The sequence below is a fragment of the Triticum aestivum genome, chromosome 3B (assembly GCF_018294505.1).
Source record: "Triticum aestivum cultivar Chinese Spring chromosome 3B, IWGSC CS RefSeq v2.1, whole genome shotgun sequence".
Classification (NCBI taxonomy): domain Eukaryota; kingdom Viridiplantae; phylum Streptophyta; class Magnoliopsida; order Poales; family Poaceae; genus Triticum; species Triticum aestivum.
Window position 1 is genome coordinate 549,744,058 of NC_057801.1, and position 21,594 is coordinate 549,765,651.

At 45.3% G+C, this 21,594-nt stretch overlaps 1 protein-coding gene across 1 annotated transcript; it reads right to left on the reverse strand.

Moving 5' to 3' along the window:
* Positions 1 to 7,587: 7,587 nt before the first annotated feature.
* Positions 7,588 to 9,365, reverse strand: LOC123065689 (CBL-interacting protein kinase 30). Its single transcript, XM_044488928.1, has 2 exons — positions 8,612 to 9,365; positions 7,588 to 8,517 (listed from the first exon to the last, which is right to left on the reverse strand). The coding sequence occupies exons 1-2, from the start codon at positions 9,176 to 9,178 to the stop codon at positions 7,672 to 7,674; spliced, it is 1,413 nt and encodes a 470-aa protein (XP_044344863.1). The 5' UTR covers positions 9,179 to 9,365; the 3' UTR covers positions 7,588 to 7,671.
* Positions 9,366 to 21,594: the final 12,229 nt, after the last annotated feature.

The following is a 21,594-nucleotide window of genomic DNA, read 5'->3' on the forward strand; positions in this document are numbered from 1 at the left end:
GCAGCACGTTAGGTACTCCCGCGGGATGACGATTTAGTTGCCATCTGGGATGGCAGATGTAGTTATCCGGGGATGACAAATGTAGTTGTAAAAGCATGGCAACTCTATCTATTTTAGCTAACTATAATTGCCATGTCTAATTTATGGTAGTTGCCATGTCTAATCAAATTGTAGTTGCCGTGTGTGATTAACTACTTGCCACATATGGTCAACAGTAGTTGGCATGTGTGTTTACCTAGTTGGCACGTGTGGTCCAACCATAGTTGCCATGTATGGTTAATCACAGTTGCCATGTGTGTTTATCTGGTTGCCACGTACGCGCAACTGCAGTTGTTGTCTTGCAACAAATTATAATTGCCATGTGTGTTTACCTAGTTGCCACGTACGTGTACTGCATTTGACATCCAACAACGTACAGGCGTCGTGTGGGCGAAATCAGTTCGCCCACATGTGTGTGGACTAGGTTTTGGCTATGTGGGCAGAAACTAGTTCGCCCACACAGCGCAGCTGCCAAACCACGTGTTGCGGGCGTGTGGACGAACTCTCCAACACCCACACACCAGCCCCGCCCTACGTGGCATGCGATATTTGCCTCAATGTGTCAAGATTCGTGCGAACTCGACTGGACGGTCCTCCATGCATGTGGGCGAGTTGCAAAACTTCCACACGTGTGGGCGTTAGTCTTTCCGAGGAAAAATTATCCTCTACCTCCCAACATCCCCTTTAATCTTTCTACAAAAATGCTCATTCCTGTCGCGACCGAGTAAAATTGTCGCCTCTTTTCCTCCCACCCTCCTTCCCGCCACCGCTACCACCATGCCCCCCTCCACCACCGATGACCCTCCCTCCTGCCGGAATGGATAGGTCAGTCCCTTTGCACACCTCGCCGGCCACCGCTGCCAGCTTGTCGCCGCCGAAAACCACCCATGCACCGCCGCCTGCGCCGAAGTGAACTTTGGGGATGACAAAGAACCACCGGGTCCAAGCTCCTCCTCCAACCGTGGCAATGGCCTCCGGGTTGGCAACCGCCTCTCTGGCCACGGCTCGCCGCCCTCCCACCGCTCCTCCCGCGCCAAAGCTCAAAAGCCGACGGCAGCAGCGAAGAACCTCGTTGAGGCGGTGCTGAAGAAGAAGAGGAAGAAGAAGACCGCGATGGCACCTCATCCAAGGCCGGCTCCTCGAGTAGCCACTCTGGCGCCCCCTAAGGCCACGACTCCAGCGCAGGTGGCGGCCAAAGATGGCCAAAGCCGGCAACAAGGGTCGCGGCCGCCAAGTGTTTGACGAAATGCCTACAAGGTAAAAACTAAAATGCCAACATTTCGGCCGATCGTTGATGTAGTTTCGTTGTTTGTAGCCGACGGTCATGTAGTTTCTTTGTTTCATTGTCGTAGTGCAGAGATGAACATGGCCAAGTTCTTAGCGTCTTTGGAGTCCTTGGCCGCCATTGGACTTGATGAGATCAACTACGACTCCATTTGGCATCATTTGGAGGCGCCCCAAGACATGGAGCAAGAGATGGCCAAGGAGGAGGAGGAGGACGACGAGAAAGAAGAGGTTGTGGAGGTGACACTACTAGGGAAAACCCTAGTAGTAGCGCGGGTTTTGAGGCTAGCAGCAGCGCGGGTGGCCGCGCTACTAATAAGGCGCTATAGCTAACTTATAGTAGTAGCGCGGTCCGTACCGCGCTACTACTGTTGACGATATCAGCAGCGCTTTTTATGAACGCGCTACTATTACTTAGCTGTAGCGATTTCACAGTCCCTCACTACTGCTATATCTTTCATCATTTCCCCCGTAGCCCTTTCCCTTTCAGTTTCCCTTTCAGATACTAGATACTAGGTACTGCTAGTAGATATCAAATTCATAAACCATTACTGGGTAGTACTCCCTTCGTTCCAAATTACTCGTCGTGGTTTTAGTTCAAACCACGATGAGTAATTTGGAACGAAGGGAGTACTAGATAACAATTTCATGCATAGTCAACATGCATTCTCAAGCAGTACAAGGTCATATCAACGGCGATCATCATATGTAGTTCTAGATGATATCGACGACGATCATCATATGTAGTTCTAGATGATATAGCCACACACACGATGATATAGCCACACACACATATGTAGTTCTAGATGATATCGAAGACAATCATCATCCTCAAGCCTGGACGGTTGGTGTTCCTGATAGTAATTAAGATGGCCTGTCCAACACGAAGATTCTTGCCATCGAGGAATTTCTTCCACCCAACCAAGTTTAAGTGTGTGCGACCGTCTGTGTCCACGCGGTAAGTACAGGTTGTGACGGAGCCCCTTGCAGTAAGGCGTAGTCCAGCTGAGCCTTCTTCATCAGGCTCGATACCATAACTCACAGATATGCTCTTTGCCAATTTTCGAATAAGAAAAACATATCAATTAATAAATAGCGTCGCAAATAAGTACATATGGATTATCTAGACTATTAATAGTTTCCTTAGATTCTACACTAATAAGCATGTGATGGAACTCTACACTAAGACATATCATCGACTAGATTCCACACAACATACCATATCATTGGACTGTACACTAAGTATTTCATCGGATAATTTGCATTTGTAAGTATAACATACCATATCATGTCGATCAACCATGGTATTTGTCAGGCGGGTCACAAATGGCACCCCGACAAAGTCAGCACGTGGCGGAATTATGTCCCACAGGTTGGACACCTCCTCCTCGCTCAGCCTTGTTCTTTGAGCTATGATGGCTTCATGAAGTGGGTCCTCATCATCTTCATCGAGTGGGTCCTCATTATCTTCATCATCTTCGTCATCTTCATCATCTTCCACCAGGTTGAGATAAATGACAGCCAGCTTGGGTCTTTCTGCTCTGAAGGAGAAGCTGATCAACTCACCACCAGTAAGACGCATGCGAGCGACGAAACGGGCCCATCCATCTCCTTCAATCTGCGACATATTGCGTCCTTTCTCGACCTCCATAGTGTACGGCCCCCCAGGAGCCTCAAATGTCACATTATCTCCTGTCAGCTTGTTGAATTTCAACCTCACATTGCATGGGACGATCTGTGTAAAATAAGCAAAATGACACAAGGCAATAATGCCAACACTAAAAATAAAATAGTTATTACATTTCATCTAATTTCTTACCGCCGCATGACAAAAATTCGGCTGGAAGTAGATGCCGAACAGCTTGCCAGTTGCAAGGCTGCTAGCGCACCTTGACTTGCACAGTCGACATAGTGGTGGTGGTGGTGGCGCCATTTTTCCTAAAGCAATATAAGCAAAGTATTAACGATCCACTTCATAGGAAAGAAAAACAGTAGCATGTGATATTTTTGGTTCTTCCGCGAGAAGCAATTTGATGGACAATTATAATCCTAAGATCTAGTAACATATTAGATGACAAGGTACCACCTACATTTTGCCAAAAAGTAACTTATTAAAAAAAACAAAAGCAACTACATACCTATCCATGTACAGAAAAAATAATAATAAAATGGTGCATACTAAATCAACTAAATGAACTAGCCCACTAAATCAAAATGTTCTAAATCAACTAAATGAACTAGCCTACTAAATCAACTAAATCAAAATGTTCTAAATCAACTAAATCAACTAGCCTACAAAATCAACAAAATCAAAATGTTCTAAATCAACTAAATCAACTAGCCTACTAAATCAATTAAATCATATCAACTAAATCAAAATGTTGCATATGAACTAGCCTACTAAATCAAAATGTAGCAGGCAGGAGGGAGAAGGAGGGGCGACTCGAGGAGGGAGAAGAGAGTAGGACGGAGGAGGAAGGCGGAGCGAGGAGGGGCCGGCCGGTGGCCAGTGGAGGGAGGACGGAGGAGGAAGGCGGAGCGAGGAGGGGCCGGCCAGCGGCGAGTGGAGAGGGAGGACAGAGGAGGAGGCCGGTACCGAGTCCAGCAAAGAGGAGGAGGTGACGACGGCGCAGCGAGAGGAGGGGCGATGGGGGAGGACCGGCGCGGGGGATTGAGAGGGGATCCAGTGAGTGTGTGACTGTGAGTGGATCAGATAGAGGAGATGGGAGGTGGGAGATGGAATGGCTTAGCAGTAGCGCGCTATAGAGAAAGACGCTACTGTTAAACTACCTAGCAGCAGCGCCTTTCACAAAGAAGCGCTACTGCTATGTGTCAGCATGTAAAAATAGACTTAGTTCATGTATCAAAAATACATTGATCATCAACGATCTTTTTGTGTACAATCTGATTTCTCAATATGAGTCCTCACTGGTTTAGGAACCGGTGAAGACTCATATTGCAGCCACAAATTCTACACATAGAGTTCAATGAAGACCAAGTGCTTGTCAAAGTTTGAGAAGTAACATATTTAAGGTGGTAGAAACTCTCTTCACGGAGCGAGGTGGGACTAAATTTTTGTAGTAAACTTAGCAGTAGCGCTTATTGGCGAAATGCACTGCTACTATGCTACGTAGCAGTAGCGCTCGTCGTTATAACGCGTTGCTGCTATAACTAGCCTTGCGGAGGCCTCGTGGGAATTATAGCAGTAGAGCGTCTTTGAGCGGGCGCGCTACTGCTATATTTATTTCAGCAGCGAGTTATGCTTGAGCTCGCTACTGCTAATTAGTAGCAGCGCCTTATTTTAAAGCGCGCTGCTGATAAGATTCTATGTATAGGTTTTTCCCTAGTAGTGTGACCGAAGAAAGCATGTGAGCATCAAGGTCACGCACCTCCAACTACAACCAAAAAGAGGATCTTGCTCTTGGTGCGCAATCTCCATGGATGCAACGACTGGAACGGATCAAACAAAGATTATGTTTTGGGAGAGAATTACCGAGCACTACAAAAACTCCGTGGATGTGCGATCAAGCCGTACGCAAGGTTCTCTTGGGCATCGTTGGAGATCCATTCATGACCAATGGAACCGATGGTCCAGTTGCATTAACCAAGTGAATAATGCACCACCGAGTGGTGTGCAAGTGGCGGAGTATGGCCCCTACATCCAAGAACTATTTCAAGCATAGAAACACCAAGTTCGGCCACAAGACCTTCATGTTGCATCATTGCTACAAAGAGCTATGCAAGAACGAGAAGTGGATCTAAAGAATCGCGGAGACCACTCCAAAGAGATCAAGGTTGAGCATATCCATTGAGGAGGACAACGAGGTTGACGAAGATGCCAATAATAGACCGGAAGAAAACAAGATTGCAAAAGAAAGAAAGAAGAGAAATGAATTCGGTGGCACTTACAAAGAAGAACTTGGGGCAATGGTCGAGACCAAGAAGGTGTTGGTGGATGAACGCAAAGAAGAGAAAAGGGCGAGGTGGAATGAGCTCAAGGTGTTGGAGGATGATAAATGGAAGGCCAAGTTGGCGCCAAAAAGAGAAAGTTGAAGGCGGAGGGGAGGAGGCTTGCACTTGAGGAGATGATTCATGATGCCAAGAGAGTCGAAGAATGTGCTATCATGTTCATGAATCCAAACACAATGGATGAAACCTCAAGGAGGTATTGGGAGCTCATTCGTGGAGAGATCTTGGAAGCCTCTTTTCGGAATGTTGGAGGTGGCCGAGATGGTGGCGGCGTTGATGGTGGTGGCCGAGGGGATGGTGGTGGCGAGGGGTGGGGGGTTGATGGTGGTAGCCGAGGGGGTGGCGGTGGTGATGGTGGCCGAGGGGATGGTGGAGTTGATTTCTTCGACAAGGACCTCGTTTGAGTGGTGGTGATCGAGGTCGTGGTGGTGCATGCCATTGGTTGGCTCGATCCATAACATATACATGTTATGTTTGTGGTGATTTTGGATCAAACATTATGTTTGAAGTGATGGCTTTTGAGTGGACTTTGCATGTTTTTATTTGAAATTCATGATGATGAAACTATATGATATGTTGGTTATGTTATTCCTGTTTTAATTTTAATATTCTCATGATATATATTGTGTAGTGTTTGAAGTTGATGCGGCTAAGACACCAAATACACACAATTTTATTTTTTACTCCACTAACTATAGGGGGTTTGCTAGGTGTGGCCATCGTTAGTGGAGTAAAAATTTACTCCACTAATTTTACTCCACGGGGTCCCCCCTTAATTTTTAGGGGATCGGTTAGAAATGGCCTTATCACCGCTCCAGTAATCCCTCTAATCTCTCCAGGCAGCAATTTTTCACCTGTGAGCCGGCACGCCCATTCGAACTACTTACCTCCGGTCCCCTCCATCTTTGAGGTTGTTGTCGCATTGACGACAACTTTAGGTACCTTCTGGCTAAGGCCTCGCCGACATTTGTGGCCTTGCTAGCGCTCGCTCAGCACCGCGTCTTCGCCCATTTCGAGTGCTCGTCTAGATTAGTAACTGTTGTTTGTTTCAATGACTGGATCAGTTTTGAGTGGCACATTTATTTATTTTCCGAGTCACTTTTCTAGAGCCAAAGATCATAGTTCTTGAACGAGCACTCGAAAAGATTCTTGTGGGTAGCCCAGAGACTGTGATAGGAATGCCACGACGAGTGAGAGCGAGGTGCGGGGTCGTCGGCGAAGCCGAACCAGCAGCTAGCTGGAGCCAGCGATGACGCGCCACAGGCGTTGCATGTGGAACAGAATCAGAGGTGAGGGGAGGTTGATGGTGACAAAGATCATGGCGGGTATAGAGGGATGGTTGGCGATGGCTGCAGTGAGAGTAGGGCGGACCGAGAGGCATGTGCGGCGACGTCGATGGCCGCGGGTGGCGGTAACAGAAGGTTGGGCGAACGTGAGGAGGAGGAGAAGAGTAAAAATCGTTTAGGTCGCGTTCGGGGAAGAAGAACGGTATGGCCAATGACAGAGACAGGTTTAGGGCAGCTACGACTATAGCCCTAGCCCTAGTAACAACACCCTTGTGATTCCTTCTTACAAAGTAGAGAAAATCATGAAATTGATTTCTCAAGCTAGCTCAACCCCAGGCATAATCCACTGGTCTCGGGGAGGAAGATGAGCGATCTGACGACTGGCAGGGAAAAATCTAAATGGGACTGGCTATATGCTAGTCGACTGAATTCCCAATTTGGGTTAGTCAGTTGCTCTTCGCCCTCGATCTCTGATCTAACGGGTACGAAGTCATCTTCCACCTCCCGACGCATCTTCTTCGAACCGCCCCCACGGACCATCTGCTGAATCGCCAGCCACCACCACCCCCGGCAATCCCTCTACCCCCCACCCCCACCCCCCCCCCCCCCCCCCCCCCCCACCCCCCGACATCGAGTTTTTTCTCTGATGAAACCCCACACCACCGCCCCCACCCTAAACCCTAAGATATATACTGGGGTTGCCTGCCCAGTGACCTTCTTCCTCCTCTCCGGTGAGTTTCTTCCTTCCCTTCGGCTGTTTTTTCCTTCAACCAAAATCGATTGACCCAAATTTGAAATTCAGGGGATGACATGTATCTATCGTGGAAAAAAATTAGGCAGCCGTAGCTTAGTTTTTTTTTTTTTGGTTCAGTGATTATTAGGCGGAGTTTCTCCGCGGTTCATATAGTAGTGACAGAACAGCAAGCGCGCTCCGGTTCTATACTGATTCACGTTTTCGAAACCCCCGGCAGAGGCGTGGCGATCGTTCGATCAAGGGAGAGGCCAGATCAGTTACACAAGAGGCTCACTCATGGATAGGCACGCCTGAAATGCCAGGCGCGTTGGTGAATGAACTCAGGAATTCGTGTTTGGCCTAGGCACCGGGCGTGAGCGTTGGTGGCGGCGAGTCACCTCCCTGCCACGCCCACACGATATCGCCCAGCGATGGCTTGAGCTCCTGCTTGTAGAAGTCCTGGAACTCCAGCGAGTCGCCGCCCGTCTTCCTCATCTCCACCACGTGCACCGACGGCGCCACCTCGAAGATCTCCGCCTCCAGGGCCAGCGCCCTTTTCCGGCCGTCCTGGCTCCCCTCAAGCTCCACTCTCCCCTTCTCCTTGTTGAGCTTAAAGCTGAACCTCCCCGCCTCCGCGATCTTCCCCAGCTTGGACACGATCGCCGTCGTGGTCTCCTTGCTGGAGAACCGGGCCTCCGACGTCTTGTGCTCCGCGTCTAACATCTTGGCCAGGTCCAGCACGCTCGACCGCGAGATGATGTCGAAGGCGTTCATGCTCGATGGCCTCACGCTGATGGTTGGCGACGACGCGGTCACCTTGGATCTCTTCCTCTTCCGGGTGGCGCCCTCCGGTTGGTCGACGTCGTGATGTCCCCCGGCTTCCTTGCCGAGGAACACCGCCGTTCCACTCGTGTCGAGGGGCTTGTCGTCGAGGGGGCAGGAGTCTTTCTGGAACCAGGTCCGGGCCATGAGCTTGGTGATGGTGATCCGGGTATTGGGGTTCGGGTCGAGCAGCCGGGCAAGCAGCTTGCGCGCGTCGACGGAGAACCATGCAGGGCACTTATAGTCGCTCCGTGCGATCCTCTTGTACAGGAGCACGAGGTTGGTGTCGTGGAAAGGGAGGCGGCCTGCCAGGAGCACGAAGAGGATCACCCCGCACGACCAGATGTCTGCCTTTGCGCCGTCATAGCCACGCTTCAGGACCACCTACGTACATGCACACATTGGGCATCGTCAATGACGCAAAGGATAAACGGACAAACTAGTTATCATGTGCGTGCGTGTGGGACATGTTCTCAACCTCGGGAGCGAGGTACGCCGGCGTGCCGCACGTTGTGTGCAAGAGGGCGTTACCGCGATGGCGGGAAGCGCCGTCCGCGAGCGCGCTGAGCCCGAAGTCGGAGACCTTAAGGTTGCCGTGCGCGTCGAGGAGGAGGTTCTCGGGCTTGAGGTCACGGTGGTACACGCCACGGCTGTGGCAGAACTCGACGGCCGTGACCAGCTGCTGAAAGTAGCGGCGAGCGACGGGCTCCGGGAAGCGCGTGCTCTGGTCGAGGCGAGCGAAGAGCTCGCCGCCGCTCGCGTACTCCATGACGAAGTAGATCCTGGAGCGCGTGGCCATCACCTCGTGGAGACGGACGACGTTGGGGTGGTGCACCCGCCGCATCACGTCCACCTCGCGCTTCACCTGCTCCACCGTGCCGGACCGGCGCACGGCCTCCTTGTCGAACACCTTGATGGCCACGACCTCGCCGGTGGAAACGTTATGGGCCTTGTAAACCTTGGCGAAGTTGCCGCGGCCTAGAAGACGGCCCAGCTTGTACAGGCCCATGATCACTTTGGAATCTTGGTTCTTCTCCATGGCCATGGCGATGGGGACAAAGAGTGTTGTTTCAAGTGATCATCAGCTAGGCTCCGGCTGGGCAAACGGCCGGACGGAGAATCTGCACCCGCGTAGCGCTCAAGACGATGGAGGATCATCGGAAAGAGTAGCTGGGGTTTGATATGCATGTTCTCAAGGGATCTGTGGCTGAAAACCGATAGGTGATTATTGGCCAGTGCTGGCGGAGGCGAACCAAATGAGGAACACCTTTAGCTAATTTTAGAAGTTCTTAGTTTATCAACTAAATCTAAATAATGTAAACACGCCTACTTTAAGGCAGATATTAATTATGATACTTGCGGTTTGGCTCGGAGTGCGCAATTGCGCGGTTGACCTAGTTTGGAGGTGTAGCTAATGTGGAGGAGCAAGAGAGTGAGAAAAAAAAAATGGTGCTTGCAAAGCTAAACGGCCTTCTAAATAGAATGTACTTCCTCGGGTTATTAACCCCCTCGTATTTTGGGTCAGCCTTTAACAATAGATTTTGTTACCAAAATATAAGTTATATGTCAAAAACATAATATCATTGGATTTGTAATCGAAAGAAGTTTCTAATGGTACAATTTTTTGCTAAATACTCCATCCGTTCCAAAATAAATGTTATTGTTTTAGTTTAATTTTGAACCGAAACCACGAACACTTATTTTGGATAGATGGATTATAACTCGTATTTTACTAGTCAAATTTATGGTCATGACTAAAATACATGGGGGCTAGTAAATTATAAGAATGTGAATCAACTTACTTCAGTTCAAATATGTCACCTCCCATATATCTGCCCGATGCTGCTCGTCGGATGAGGCGCACGACGCTTTGCCATATCGGTGAATGCAATCATTCCACGACACAAATATGTTGGTTATTGTTCACCCTCCCATCACTATACTCGCGGTATTCTCATTTTCATTGTCGACATGGAGTGGGGAGAGAGGGGATGCGGGATGTGGATGCGGCCCGCCGAAGACCTCATCCCCGGAGACCGCGCCCGGCTACCACACTTTCGAAGAACGCACCGGATACCGTGCCCCAACTACAACCGAGTTTCACCATCCTAAGACGGTTGTTGTGCTACCAGAGCGACGAAGGGCGCATCGGGTGGATCCCAATCCACTCCCTTCTCTCGTCACGGTGCGGCGCTGGGGAGAACACGACCATTGACGACGGGGAGCTAGGAGTGGTTGCTTGTTGATGCAGGTAGACCGTTGGTCGCCTTGGTATCCGGTAGCATATTCTGAGCTCCTCCCGATAGGACAGAATGCAGGTCCGAGGTATGCAAACCTGTCATCCTTCCCCTCTTTCTCTCAATCCCCTGGACTTGCTTTGTGATGTTGTGCCGATTAGATTAATCTAAGCAGCTTGTGATGCTAGGCACCTCTCATATTGCCATGTTTCTACAAATCATTTTGCTACTCATAAAGCGGCTCCTTTTTGGACCTAGGGGCGCAAATTTGAGGGGCGGGTGGGGGATGTCAGTGTACTGGGTATTGACCATGGCAGATGTTCTACCCTGAATGCATGACAAATTCTATGAAAATATGTTCTGTACATATGGCAACTTTTGAAAACTTCTTGCAATGTTCACAAGGCAAATTCAGAACAACTATTTTTCCATAACATGACAAATTTAGAAATTATTTTAATGTTCACATGACAACTTTAGGGATTTATGTAGTTGCTGATTTTCCTATAAAAACATGAATTTATATAGTTGCCAAATTTTCACATGATACGATAGGATGGCAACGCACATTGATGGCAAATATGTACATAACAAGTATGAAAGTGCAAGTGTCACTTAAGGTATATTTTGGTGTGATGAAAATATGGTTAGAGGAACTAATATCGGGTGCTAAAGCTTATCTCCAGATATTTGTTCCAAGTTGTTCTTGATGGAGTGTGCGACCCTCCAAATTTAGAAAGATCAAAGGTGTGGTCTACCGGCGATTCGAAGGTTTTCTTTTTTGGTTCAATTCGAATCGAAGGAAAAACCGCACTATTAAGAGGGGTCGGTGTGGATTTGCGTTGTGTAGGAATGCCACTCCCAAAACTAAAAAGCAGCCTGCCCACTCCTACCACTTATATCCGTAGTGTGCTAGCGTGTGGTACTCATTAAGTTTGCAACAGAAAGTTTCTGGGTACCCCGTGCGCATGGGGTATTTTGACCCCCGTGCGCACGGGGTACTGAGTAACTTCCTGGGTACCCCGTGCACACGGGGTCCTTTGACCCCCGTGCACATGGGGTGGTGCATTTGTTCCTGAGTACCCCGTGCGCACGGGGCTGACTTAACCCGTGCACACAGGATCCAACGGCAGAAAATGGACACCCGACCAAGAATACTATATAAGCCCCCCTTCTTCCTCCTCCATCCCCAACCCTAATGTCTTGTTGAGCTCCACCATTGCTACAACCCATTTTCCTCAATACTCTCAATCCCTCCACCCAAACTTGTTGAAATTTGGGGATTGGGAGAGCAAGACCCGATCTACATTTTAACCAAACCAAATCGCGTTCCCCGCAACATTTCTTCCCCATTGACTTGTTACTCTTGGAGCTTGGGCTCCTAGGTGGTTAGAGGTTCCTCAGGAATCTACCTTGCTTGTGGTGTGCTCCAGAGAAGTTTGTAAAGGTGTGGTGGTCGCCTTCAAGACCAACCCCGAGTGATTCAAGACTCATCCGTTACGGGTGACTCAAAAGAGATTACGGTGGGCCTTCGTGGCGTTCCGCAAGCTTTGGCTTCGACACCGCTCTAAACGGAGAGTAGCACTTCCCCAAGGAAGAGTGAACTTTGGGATAAAATCCGCGTCCTCGCCTCACTTGTGGTTAATCCTTTCCCACACTTTACTTTTCTTTGTATGCTTGTTGGCTTGCTAATTAGATTGTTGCCTAGCATATTTAGCTTTAGGGATCTTTATTTCTATGCCCCTGGTTCGTTAGTTGTACTCATTCATCCCCACGATGTTAACTTATGCTCACTTTTCCCTCCTCCCTTGCCTGAAACCCTCAGAACAATTACAAAGGACATTGTTGTCGGGTCAATGCCTTTGACCGTTAACTTTGACGAGTGGGGCCGCATAGGGCCGAGTCCACCTTTGACCTTTTACCCGTATAGTGCTTTCGTATGCTGACCATACAATGGTATTTGTATACATGCGCGCATGCAACTGACCGCGGTCGTGGGGTAGCACGTGTCCATGGGACATGGCGGAAACGTCCCATCATATAAAGAGGGAGAACCACCTCCCGGCACGTCGTCCCTACCATTTCCCCCCAAATCCCCTCCCTGCCGCATCGTCTTCATCTCCCTCACCAGCGTCGTCTCGCTCCCCTCCACTGCCTCCACTACACCGTCTCGCTCTCCCCCACTGCATCCTCTTCCTCACCTTCATCGCCTCCATCTGTCCGATGGCGGAAGCTCATGGCGACGCCGGCGCAGCGGCCAGAGATGTAGTGGAGCTACAGGGTGCGGTGACCGCAGATGAAGTGAAGACGTTGGCGGCGTCATGTTGGGGAACGTATTATAATTCAAAACATATCCTATGTGTCACCAAGATCAATCTAAGAGATGCTAGCAACGAGAGAGAGGGAGTTCATCTTCATACCCTTGAAGATCGCTAAGCAGAAGCATTACAAGAACACAGTTGATGGAGTCGTACTCGCGGCGATTCAAATCGCGGAAGATCTGATCCAAGCGCCGAACGGACGACGCCTCCGTGTTTAACACACGTACGACCCGAGGACGTCTCCTCCTTCTTGATCCAGCAAGGGGAGAGGAGAAGCTGAGGGAGAACTCCGGCAGCACGGCGGCGTGTGATAACCCACAAGTATAGGGGATCGCAATAGCTTTCGAGGGTAGAGTATTCAACCCAAATTTATTGATTCGACACAAGGGGAGCCAAAGAATATTCTCAAGTATTAGCAGTTGAGTTTTCAATTCAACCACACCTGGATAACTTAGTATCTGCAGCAAAGTATTTAGTAGCAAAGTAGTATGATAGTAATGGTAACAGTGACAAAAGTAAAGATAACAGTATTGTGGTGATTGTAACAGTAGCAACGGAAAAGTAAATAAGAGAAGCACAATATGTGAAAAGCTCGTAGGCATTGGATCAGTGATGGATAATTATGTCGGATGCAATTCCTCATGTAATAGTTATAACATAGGATGGCACAGAACTAGCTCCAATTCATCAATGTAATGTAGGCATGTATTCCGAATATAGTCATACATGCTTATGGAAAAGAACTTGCATGACATCTTTTGTCCTACCCTCCCGTTTGCAGCGGGGTCCTAGTGGAAACTAAGGGATATTAAGGCCTACTTTTAATAGAGTACCGAACCAAAGCATTAACACATAGTGAATACATGAACTCCTCAAACTACGGTCATCACGGAGAAGTATCCCGATTATTGTCACTTCGGGGTTGTCGGATCATAACACATAATAGGTGACTATAGACTTGCAAGATAGGATCAAGAACTCTCATATATTCATGAAAACATAATAGGTTCAGATATGAAATCATGGCACTCGATCACTAGTGACAAGCATTAAGCATAGCAAAGTCATAGCAACATCAATCTCAGAACATAGTGGATACTAGGGATCAAACCCTAACAAAACTAGCTCGATTACATGGTAAATCTCATCCAACCCATCACCGTCCAGCAAGCCTATGATGGAATTACTCACGCATGGCGGTGAGCATCATGAAATTGGTGATGGAGGATGGTTGATGATGACGATGGCGATGAATCCCCCTCTCCGGAGCCCCGATGGACTCCAGATCAGCCCTCCCAAGAGAGATTAGGGCTTGTCGGCGGCTGCGTATCGTAAAATGCGATGAAACTTCCTCTCTGATTTTTTTCTCCACGAAACAGAATATATGGAGTTGGAGTTGAGGTCGGTGGAGCATCAGAGGGCCCATGAGACAGGGGGGCGCACCTAGGGGGAGGGGGCACGCCCCCCACCCTCGTGGACAGGGTGTGGGCCCCCTGGGCTTGATCTTTTTCCAGTATTTTTTATATTTTCCGAAAGTTATCTCCGTGGATTTTTAGGTCATTCCGAGAACTTTTGTTTTCTGCACAATAAACAACATCATGGCAGTTCTGCTGAAAACAACGTTAGTCCGGGTTAGTTTCATTCAAATCATGCAAGTTAGAGTCCAAAACAAGGGCAAAAGTGTTTGGAAAAATAGATACGTTGGAGACGTATCAACTCCCCCAAGCTTAAACCTTTGCTTGTTCTCAAGCAATTCAGTTGATAAACTGAAAGTGATAAAGAAAAACTTTTACAAACTCTGTTTGCATTTGTTAGTGTAAATATATAAAGCCAATATTCAAGGTTTCAGCAAAGATTATGAACTAACCATATTCACAATCACACTTAGGTCTCATATTTACTCATATCAATGGCATAATCAACTAGTGAGCAATAATAATAAATCTCCGATGACAACACTTTGTCAAAACAATCATAACATGATATAACAAGATGGTATCTCGCTAGCCCTTTCTAAGACCGCAAAAGATAAATGCAGAGCACCTTTAAAGATCAAGGACTGACTAAACATTCTAATTCATGGTGAAAGAGATCCAATCAAGTCATACCCAATATAAACTAACAGTAATGCATGCAAATGACAGCTTGCTCTCCAGTGGGTGCTTTTTAATAAGAGGGTGATGACTCAACATAAAAGTAAATAGATAGGCCTTTCGCAGAGGGAAGCAGGGATTTGTAGAGGTGCCAGAGCTCGATTTTAAAAAAGAGATGAATAACATTTTGGGCGGTATACTTTCACTATCAACGCAACAACTATGAGATCTCGATATCTTCCATGCTACACACATTATAGGCGGTTCCCAAACAGAATGGTAAAGTTTATACTCCCCCACCACCAACAAGCACACTCCACGGCCATCCGAAACAACGGGGTACCGTCCATACCAACAACAGTCCCGGGGGAGTTTTGTTTTAACTATTTTGATTTGCTTTGATCTGTTTGATCATGGGACTGGGCATCCCGTTTACCAATCATTTTCTCGTGAATGAGGAGTGGAGTCCACTCCTCTTGAGAATAACCCACCTAGCATCGAAGATACAGACAACCCTAGTTGAAACATGAGCTGCTCGAGCATACAAAAAAGAATTTTATTTGAAGGTTTGGAGTCTGGCACATACAAATTTAAATGGAACGACAGGTAGATATCGCATATAGGAAGGTATGGTGGACTCATATGGAATAACTTTGGGGTTTAAGGAATTTGGATGCACAAGCAGTATTCCCACTTAGTACAGGTGAAGGCTAGCAAAAGACTGGGAAGTGACCAACTGAGAGAGCGACAACAGTCATGAACATGCATTAAAATTAATTTACACCAGGTGCAAGCATGAGTAGGATATAATCCACCATGAACATAAATATCGTGAAGGCTATGTTGATTTTGTTTCAACTACATGCATGAAGATGTGCCAAGTCGAGTCACTCAATTCATTCAAAGGAGGATACCATCCCATCATACCACATCACAATCATTTTAATAGCATGTTGGCACGCAAGGTAAACCATTATAAGCTCGTAGCTAATTAAGCATGGCATAAGCAACTATAATCTCTAAATGTCATTGCAAATATGTTTACTTCATAATAGGCTGAATCAGGAACGATGAACTCACCATATTTACAAAAAAAAGAGAGGTCGAGTTCATACCGGCTTTTCTCATCTCAATTAGTCCATCATATATCGTCATTATTGCCTTTCACTTGCACGACCGAACGGTGTGTATAATAATAATAGTGCACGTGCATTGGACTAAGCTGGAATCTGCAAGCATTCAATCGAAGAGAGAAGACAAAGTAATATGGGCTCTAGATTAGATCAACAATCATGCATATGAGAGCCACTAAGCATTTTCAATATGGTCTTCTACTCTTGACCCCCAAAGGAAAGAAAAGAAATAAAACTATTTACACGGGAAAGCTCCCAACAAGTAAAAGAAGAACGAGAAATCTTTTTGGGTTTTCATTTTAATTACTACTACAAGCATGGAGGTTAAACTAACTATTTTTTTGGGTTTTCTTAAGGTTTATCAAACACACAAGAAGAAAGCTAGAGAAAGGAAATTAAACTAGCATGGATAATACAATGAAAGAGTATGAACACCGACAACTAGAATAGTGTGTGAACATGAATGTAAAGTCGGTGAGAAATACGTACTCCCCCAAGCTTAGGCTTTTGGCCTAAGTTGGTCTAATGCTAAGGATAGCCTGGCTGATATCCGAAGTTATAACTGGGGTCATACTGAGATGCAGCAGCCAATGCCTCCTAAGCTGTGGCATGTTGGCGAGCTGCCTCCGCTCTACCCTCGTGTTCGGCTGCCTCCTCCCTGGTGACAACATATATTCGTTTTTCCTGGTAATAAAAAAGAGAAGGAGTAGGGAGAGTAACATGGACAGCGCGACGTCTGCCAAAGATTAGTCGATACTGGAGGAATTGTTCATTCCTCATAAGAAAACGATGTCTGACCATAGCGTCAAAATCTAAATAGGCGGCAGACAACTCTATATCACCCTCATGTGGAGGTATACCAAGATAATTAGCAACACGAGTTGCATAAATTCCTCCAAATAAATCTACAGAAATACCATTATTATGCAACCTACGTGCGACTATTGCCCCCAAGTTGTAATCTTTATTACCTAATACAGCACTCTTGAGGACACAAAGATCAGGGACACACAAGTGACATGCTTCATCTTTACCATTAATGCATCTACCAATGAAGAGAGCAAAATAATGCATAGAAGGAAAATGAATGCTCCCTATGGTAGCTTGTTCTATATCCCTAGATTCTCCCACAGTGATACTAGCAAGGAAGTCTTTATATTCAGATTTGCGGGGTTCATTAACATTACCCCACTGTGGGAGTTTGCACGCAGTTGTAAAATCTTCTAAGTCCATGGTATAAGATTGATCATAAATATCAAACAGGACACTTTGAGAATTACGCGAAGACGAAAATTTAAACCTTCTCACGAATGAATCAATTAGATAGTAGTACTGAGGAAACTTATCTTGCATGAAGCCCTCAAGATCGGCATTACGCATATATGTATCAAATTCATCCTTAATGCCTGCATTGACCATAAACTCTTCTGACGGCCATTCACAAGACCGCACTTCAGCTTCCCTTGATGGTTCACCGTCTTGCTCACGCATAGCACGCCTAGGTCCTTTCTTTGTTGAGGAACCACCTTGGTACATTTTCCTGGACATATTTCTTCTTCTGAAAAATTTCTGAAATTTTTAGTAACTTCAAAATAAAAGTAAATCAAACTGAACAAGGTTGATAGCAACTACTCCCATAAGTGCCTAGAGCCTATATCATGCATTAGATTACTTGGGACCTCATAAATTTGACATGCAAGCTCAAGAACAGGGTCACCTATGCAGCAAAAATTTGCAATGAATAAAGCACAAGAACAAAAACTAATTGGACCAATGGAGGAGTCACATACCAAGCAACAATCTCCCAAAGCAGTTTTGTGAATGGAGCTTTGAGCAAAGAGATCAAAAATCGCAGCAAAATGAGCTAGAACTCGTGCTTGAGCTGGATGGGGATTTTTTTGGGATGAAGATGAAGTGTATGGGTGCAGGAATAAGTGGAGGGGGGCCACTATGGGCCCACGAGACAGGGGGCGCGCCTAGGGAGAGGGGGCGCGCCCTGGACCCTCGTGGCCAGGTGCTTGCCTCCCCTGCTGTGTTCTTAGTGCCTAAAATCCTCAAATATTCCATAAAAAATCGTACTAAATTTTCATGGAATTTGGAGCACTTTTATTTTCGGGATATTTTTTATTGCATGGATAATTTAGAAAACAGACATATAATACAATTTTTGCTTCATTTATTCGAAGTAATAGAAAGTAAAAAGAGGGTACAGAAGGTTGTGCCTTGTAGTTTCATCCATCTCATGATCATCAAAAGGAATCCACTAACAAGGTTGATCAAGTCTTGTTAACAAACTCATTCCGAATAGCACGAAACCGGAGAAATTTCGAATAACACTAGGTTACCTCAACGGGGATATGAACATCCCCAACAATAAGAATATCATACTTTTTCTTGACAGTAGGAAGAGGAAACTCAAAACCTCCAATAATGATAGTTGGAATTTTTCCAACAGAATTGATGCTATGAACTTGAGGTTGTTTCCTCGGAAAGTGTACCGTATGCTCATTACCATTAACATGAAAGGTGACATTGCCTTTGTTGCAATCAATAACATCCCCTGCAATATTCAAAAAGGGTCTACAAAGGATAATCGACATACTATCGTCCTCGGGAATATCAAGAATAACAAAGTTCGTTAAGATAGTGACATTTGCAACCACAACAGGCACATCCTCACAAATACCGACAGGTATAGCACTTGATTTATCAACCATTTTCAAAGATATTTCAGTAGGTGTCAACTTATTCAATTCAAGTCTACGATATAAAGAGAGAGGCATAACACTAACACCGGCTCCAAGATCACATAAAGCAGTTTTAACATAATTTCTTTTAATGGAGCATGGTATAGTTGGTACCCCCGGATCTCCAAGTTTCTTTTGTATTCCACCTTTAAAAGTATAATTAGCAAGCATGGTGGAAATTTCAGCTTCCGGTATCTTTCTTTTATTTGTAATGATATCCTTCATATATTTAGCATAAGGGTTTGATTTAAGCATATCAGTTAAGCGCATACGTAAGAAGATAGGTCTAATCATTTCAGCAAAGCGCTCAAAATCCTCATCATCCTTTGTCTTGGATGGTTTAGGAGGAAAAGGCATGGGTTTCTGAACCCATGGTTCTCTTTCTCTACCATGCTTCCTAGCAACAAAGTCTCTCTTATCATAACGTTGATTCCTTGATTGTGGGTTATCAAGATCAACAGCAAGTTCAATCTCTACATCATTATTATTGCTAGGTTGAGCATCAACATGAACATTATCATTATTAACATTATCACTGAGTTCATGTTCATTACCTGATTGTGTTTCAGCATCGAAAATAGAAATATTATTGGGATTCTCAGGTGTGTCTACAACAGGTTCACTAGAAGCATGCAAAGTCCTATCATTTTTCTTTTTCTTCTTTTTAGAAGGACTGGGTGCATCTACATTATTTCTCTGAGAATCTTGCTCAATTCTCTTAGGGTGGCCTTCAGGATACAAAGGTTCCTGAGTCATTTTACCAGTTCTAGTAACCACTCTAATAGCAAAATCATGTTTATTATTTAATTCGCCGAGCAAATCACTTTGAGCCTTAAGTACTTGCTTCGCTTGAGTGGTAACCATAGAAGCATATTTGCTAATGAGTTTAAGTTCACCTTTAACTCTAGCCATAATATCACTCAAGCGTCCTATCTCGAAAGCATTTTTATTTAATTCCCTGCCAACATAAGCATTAAGACTTTCTTGTCTAGCCATAAAGTCATCAAACTCATCTAAGCACTGGCTATGAAACTTAGTAGAGGGAATTTCAACCTTATCATATCTATAGAGAGAATTTACCTTTACTACCTGTGTCGGGTTATCAAGACAACGTGTTTCTTCAACAGGCGGTATATTAAGACCATATATTTCTTCAATAGGAGGTAAATTCTTAACATCTTCAACTTTAATACCTTTTTCTTTCATTGATTTCTTTGCCTCTTGCACATTTTCAGGACTGAGAAATAGAACACCTCTCTTCTTCGGAATAGGTTTAGGAACAGGCTCAGGAGTTGGCTCAATTGGTTCAGGAATTACCTCAGGAATTGGCTCAGGAAGAGTCCAATTATTTTCATTTGTCAACATATTATTCAATAACAATTTAGCTTGGTCAACTATTCTTTCCCTGAAAACACAACTAGCACAACTATCCAAGTACTCCTTGGAAGCATCGGTTAGTCCATTATAAAAGATATCAAGTATTTCATTTTTCTTAAGAGGATGATTAGGCAAAGCATTAAGTAATCAGAGAAGCCTCCCCCAAGCTTGTGGGAGACTCTCTTCTTTGATTTGCACAAAATTATATATTCCGCAAGGCAACTTGTTTCTTATGAGCGGGGAAATATTTAGCAGAGAAGTAATAAATCATATCCTGGGGACTACGCACACAACCAGGATCAAGAGAATTAAACCAAGTTTTAGCATTACCCTTTAATGAGAACGAAAATATCTTAAGGATATAATAATAGCAAGACTTCTCATAATTAGTAAACAGGGTGGCTATATCATTCAACTTGGAAAGATGTGCCACAACAGTTTCAGATTCATTGCCATAAAAAAGGATCAGATTCAACCAAAGTAATTATCTCAGGATCAACAGAGAATTCATAATCCTTATCAGTAACACAGATAGGTGAAGTAGCAAAAGCAGGGTCATGTTTCATTTTAGCATTAAGGGATTGTTGCTTCCATCTGGCTAACAGCTTCATAAGATCATATTTATCATTGCAAGCAAAAATAGCTCTAGCAGCTTCTTCATCCATAACATAACCCTCAGGAACAACAGGCAATTCATAATTAGGGGGAGAACCTTCATCATCACTTTCATCAATAATTTCATTTTCAATAATTTCATTCTCTCTAACCCTAGCAAGTTGTTCATCAAGATATTCACCTAATGGCACAGTAGTATCAAGCATAGAAGTAGTTTCATCATAACTATCATGCATAGCAGAAGTGGCATCATCAATAACATGCGACATATCAGAATTCATAACAGTAGCAGGTTTAGGTGTCGCAAGCTTACTCATAACAGAAGGAGAATCTAGTGCAGACCTAGATGGTAGTTCCTTACCTCCCCTCGTAGCTGAGGGAAAAATCTTAGTTCTTGCGTCTTTCAAGTTCTTCATAGTGATCAGCAGATATAAATCCCAAGTGACTCAAAGAATAGAGCTATGCTCCCCGACAACGGCGCCAGAAATTAGTCTTGATAACCCACAAGTATAGGGGATCGCAACAGCTTTCGAGGGTGGAGTATTCAACCCAAATTTATTGATTTGACACAAGGGGAGCCAAAGAATATTCTCAAGTATTAGCAGTTGAGTTGTCAATTCAACCAAACCTGGATAACTTAGTATCTGTAGCAAAGTATTTAGTAGCAAAGTAGTATGATAGTAATGGTAACAGTGGCAAAAGTAAAGATAGCAGCATTGTAGTGATTGTAACAGTAGCAACGGAAAAGTAAAAAAGCGAAGCACAATATGAGAAAAGCTCGTAGGCATTGGATCAGTGATGGCTATTTATGTCGGATGCGATTCCTCATGTAATAGTTATAACATAGGGTGACACAGAACTAGCTCCAATTCATCAATGTAATGTAGGCATGTATTCCGAATATAGTCATACGTGCTTATGGAAAAGAACTTGCATGA